Genomic DNA, 4,829 nt, shown 5'->3' on the forward strand with positions numbered 1-4,829 from the left:
CTCGCGCTGGGCGCCAGCGTCAGAGGCGGCTGCTCCAGGCGCCTGGCTTTTGTCCTGTGAGTCCCGCGACTGGGCCACCTGAGTTTGGCCCAGTTCATTTAATTTTTTAGATATATTTTTCCTAGAGGCCCGGTGCACGAAATTCGTGCAAGAGTAGGAATTCCTTCCCCCAGCTGTGGCATCGGCTTCCGTCCGGCACCCGGGACCTGGGCTCCCCTCCGACCACCGGCAGGCATTCAGGGCCCAGGCTTCCCTCACAGCCCCAGCTTCATCTGGAAGGTCGTCCGGAAGGACGTCCAGCCTGATTAGCATATGATGGTTTTATTATTATAGATTGATTTCAGAGAAGGAGGGAGAGAGAGACACACACACACATCCATGATGAGAGAGAATCACGGATCGTCTGCCTCCTGCTCGCCCCCCACTGGGGATGGAGCCCGCAACCCGGGCCTGTGCCCTGAGCGGGAATCGAACCCTGACCTCCTGGTTCCTAGTTAATGCACAACCACGGAGCCACGCCGGCCGGCCGGGCGGCGCAGTTAATTTAAAAACCTGCAGTGTCCGAGGGATCTTTGCTGAAGCTGGTGTGTTCAGTCCCCCGCTGAGAGCCGGGCCTCCTGGCCGCAGACAGCCAAGGAGCGGCCTGGTGACGAGATCAGGCTGGTGCCCCGGGGACTAGGCAGGGCCGGACCTCCTGGGGCGGGCGTTCTCTCTCTCTCTCTCTCTCTCTGGTTGTGGATTTCCCAGGCCTCCCCGCCCCTCCCCCCTCCGCTCCTGCCCTTTGCCTGTCTGCGCGCTCAGGGCAGGCGGAGGGGAAAGATGTCCGACTGGAGTCAGATAATTCCTTTACTCAGGCCGCTCGGGCCCCAAAGAGGCTGGTCACGGAAATCTCCACGGGCCGCGTGGGGAGCCTGCGCCCTCCCCACCCACGTGGGTGCACACAGCGCCTCGTGCAAACATTCTCTGCCGCCTCGGTCTCATTCACGCACATGCACACGCACACATGCCCACACATGCAATCACACATACATGCGCACAGAGATGCACTCATGCACACACAGATACGCACGTGCACACATGTGCACACACATGTAACCGCACATACACGCACACAGATACATGCATGCACACATACCCACACATGCAATCACAGAGATGCACACATGCCCAAACATGCAATCACACATACGTGCACACAGATACATGCATGCACACACATGCAATCACACATAGAGATGCACGCATGCGTGCACATGCAATCACACAGAGATACGCACATGCACGCACATGCACACAGAGATACACACGTGCACACACATGCACATACATGCCCCTGCGTCCCCACCCAGCTCTGTAGCCTTGTGAGCGGGAACCAGCGCCTTCCCCTCCCATGAGCAGAGGCCAGAGGTCAGGTGTGGGGGCGGAGGGGGGCGCGGTCTGGCCGTGGTCCCCAGGCCCCGCCCCCTGACGCCGGGCTCCGGCTCTGGCAGATCACCTCCAGAGTGTTCTTCGGGGAGCCCGGGCCCTGGTTCAACCAGCTGGACATGGACGGCGACAAGACGTCAGTGTTCCACGACGTGGACGGCTCCGTGTCCGAGTACCCCGGCTCCTACCTCACCAAGGCCGACAACTGGCTGCTGCGGCACCCCGACTGCATCGACGTCCCCGACTGGCGTGGGGCCATCTGCAGCGGGAACTACGCACAGGTGGGCACGCACAGGGGACACGCACAGGGGGCACATATGGATCGGCTGCCTCCTGCACGGCCCCCACTGGGGATCAAGCCTGCAACCTGGGCATGTGCCCTTGACCGGGAATCGAACCCGGGACCCTTCAGTCTGCAGGCCGGCGCTCTACCCACTGAGCCACACCGGCCGGCAGCCCAGCCCTTTTAAAAGATGCGCAGGCCTCGGCCAGAGTGCACTGTGTGGCGTGGGCTGCGTGGCGAGGGGACCCCTTATCTGGTCGCCCCTTCCCCTGGTCTAAGCAGGGCTGTAGGCCGAGGCTCACCCGCGCCCCTGGCGGGATCCCTGGTAACCGCCCCTTGTGTGGTTCCTTTCCGGGTCCGAGAAGATGTACATCCAGGCCTACAGGACCAGCAACCTGCGCATGAAGATCGTCAAGAACGACTTCCCGGGGCGCCCCCTGCACCTGGAGGGCGCGCTGACCAGGAGCACCCACTACCAGCAGTACCAGCCGGTCGTCACGCTGCGCAAGGGCTACACCATCCACTGGGACCGCATGGCGCCGGCCGAGCTCGCCATCTGGCTCATCAACTTCAACAAGTGAGGGGGCGTGGCCGGGAGGGCAGGGAGCGGGGCCTCAGGAAGGCCACGCCCCTAGGGCAGGCCACGCCCCCTGCAGGCCTCTGGAAGCCACGCCTCCTGCAAGGCCTCAGCCTGGGCACGCCCCCTATGGCAGGCCACGCCCCTTGCAGGTCCTCTGGAAGCCACGCCCCCTGCGGGGCCTCAGGCAGTCAGGCCCCCTCCAGGGCCTCTGGGAGCCACGCCCCCTTCAGTGCCTCAGCCTGGTCACGCCCCCTAAGGCAGGCCATGGCTCTGCAAGACCTCTGGAAGCCACGCCCCTCCAGGGCCTCAGGAAGCCATGCCTTCTGCGAGGCCTCAGCCTGGTCACGCCCCCTAGGGCAGGCCACGCCCCCTCCAGGGCCTCTGGAAGCCATGCCTTCTGCAAGGCCTCAGCCTGGTCACGCCCCCTAGGGCAGGCCACGCCCCCTCCAGGGCCTCTGGAAGCCATGCCTTCTGCAAGGCCTCAGCCTGGTCACGCCCCCTAGGGCAGGCCACGCCCCCTCCAGGACCTCTGGAAGCCACGCCCCCTGCAGGGCTTAGAACAGGCCACGCCCCCTGCAGGGGGAGCACCGCAGGGCCCGTTGTCACCCAGCAGCTCAGCCTGGAGACCGGGCCCAGTCCCACATGGGGTGTGTGTGAGACCTCAGGCCGGCGTCCGACCCCGGGAGCCCCAGTCCCTTTGTCCGGGCGGTGGGGCCAGTGACACCCACAGGATGCAGTGGGGTGCAGGGAGGTCACGTGTAAGGCAGGCACATGCCTGGCCAGGACGTTCCGTTTCACACGGGCTCTGGGGCCCGGGGCCGACTCGGGGAGGCAGGATGGCGTTTTCTGTGTGTATTTGCGTCTGAGCATCTTCCATGCCGCAGTCCTGCGAGGCAGGCATGTGTGGGATGCGGGGAAGAGCCCCAAAGCCATGCCGGGGCCGCGGTCAGGCTGGGCAGGAGCGGCGGACCCAGGGCCTCCGCCTGGACTGGCACCCAGTGGAGAGGATGTCTGTGCAGCCGGGTCTGGGCGGGGCCCGATGTCTGCGCTGGAGGTGCCCCAGGGACCCTGCATGGTCCTCCCTTCATGATCCTCCCTGCATAGTCCTCCCTTCATGGTCCTCCCTGCTTGGTTCTCCCTGCATGGTCCTCCCCTCTCCTGGGACTCAGTCATGACAACAGCACCTGCTCCTCAAAAAGAGAGGCACCCCAGAAAGAGAGGCAGCCCCGCTGGGGGCGGGGGGGGGGTTCTCCACGCCCCAGAGGTGCCCGGAGGCTGGCTGGCAGGTACGCTAACTCCGTCTCCGTTGCCAGGGGCGACTGGATCCGCGTGGGGCTCTGCTACCCCCGGGGCACCACCTTCTCCATCCTCTCGGACGTGCACAACCGCCTGCTGAAGCAGACGTCCAAGACCGGCACCTTCGTGCGGACCCTGCAGATGGACAAGCTGGAGCAGAGCGTGCCCGGCCGCAGCCACTACTACTGGGACGAGGCCTCGGGGTGAGTGGCCCGCGTGGCGTGTCCTCGTGGCCTCCCGCCCCGGGATCTCCGTGGCCTGGCCCCGCCCGGCTGTCAAGCGTTGGAGGAGGAAACATCTGTGTCCACAGCCCTTGGCTGGGCTGCCTGGGGTTCTAGTCAATGGAGAGATGAGGGGAGAAGAGGGGTTCCCTGCCCTGTGCCGACAGCCTGGCACCCCAAGAATGCCCGCGCTTCTCCACCGGGTGGCGCTGGGCACAGCCAGGCGGCGGCCACGGGGGAGGCGCACCTGGAACCCCGTCCCTTCTAGAAGTCTCTGTTTCATTTGCTCAGTTATTTTGGTTTTTGTTTGTTTTTACATATTTTTATGGGTCTCAGAGAGGAAGGGAGAGGGCGAGAGAGATGAGAGAGAATCAGTGATGAGAGAGAACCCATTCGGGTTTCCTTTGCATTCTGTCGCGTTTCCTTCGCTGTGCAAAAAACCGTTCCAGTCTGCCCCATTTGTTTATTTTTTCGTTTGTTTTCCTTGCGCAAGGAGACACATCCCCTCCAAAATGTTGCTAAGAGCGATGTCGGAGCTGACCGCCTGTTTTTCTCCTAGTTTAATGGTTCCAGGTCTTACACTTAAATCTTCAGTCTTTGGGTTTATTCTTTTTTTTAAATATATATATTTTATTGACTTTTTACAGAGAGGAAGGGAGAGGGAGAGAGAGTCAGAAACATCGCTGAGAGAGAAACATCCATCCGCTGCCTCCTGCACGCCCCCCACTGGGGATGTGCCCGCAACCCAGGTCCATGCCCTTGACCGGAATCGAACACGGGACCCTTCAGTCCGCAGGCCGACGATCTACCCACTGAGCCACACCGGCCAGGGCATTTGGGGTTTGCTCTGGTGCCTGGTGTCAGAGGTGGTCTGGTTTCACTCGCTTGTTTGAGTGGCTGGTGAGGGGCGAGTTTCCCCCGCAGCGCTGACGGGAGGGGCGGTCTCTGTCCACCGTCTGCTCTTCCTCTGTCCCGGATGGACCTCAGGGGCGTGAGTTTCCTCCCGGGCTCTGGGGATGCAGTG

General features: G+C 62.9%; 1 protein-coding gene across 1 annotated transcript in view; it reads left to right on the forward strand.

Annotated features, from left to right (window-relative positions):
* LOC102770889 (cell migration-inducing and hyaluronan-binding protein-like) overlaps window positions 1-4,829 on the forward strand; it is a 23,923-nt gene that overhangs the window by 5,443 nt on the left and 13,651 nt on the right. Inside the window, exons 2-4 of the mRNA XM_006752748.2 lie at window positions 1,491-1,706; window positions 2,074-2,285; window positions 3,602-3,787. Coding sequence (XP_006752811.1) covers window positions 1,545-1,706; window positions 2,074-2,285; window positions 3,602-3,787 — 560 coding nt within the window. The 5' untranslated portion in view covers window positions 1,491-1,544. The remainder of the gene's footprint in view (window positions 1-1,490; window positions 1,707-2,073; window positions 2,286-3,601; window positions 3,788-4,829) is intronic.

Source organism: Myotis davidii, unplaced genomic scaffold, assembly GCF_000327345.1.
Source record: "Myotis davidii unplaced genomic scaffold, ASM32734v1 scaffold2730, whole genome shotgun sequence".
Classification (NCBI taxonomy): domain Eukaryota; kingdom Metazoa; phylum Chordata; class Mammalia; order Chiroptera; family Vespertilionidae; genus Myotis; species Myotis davidii.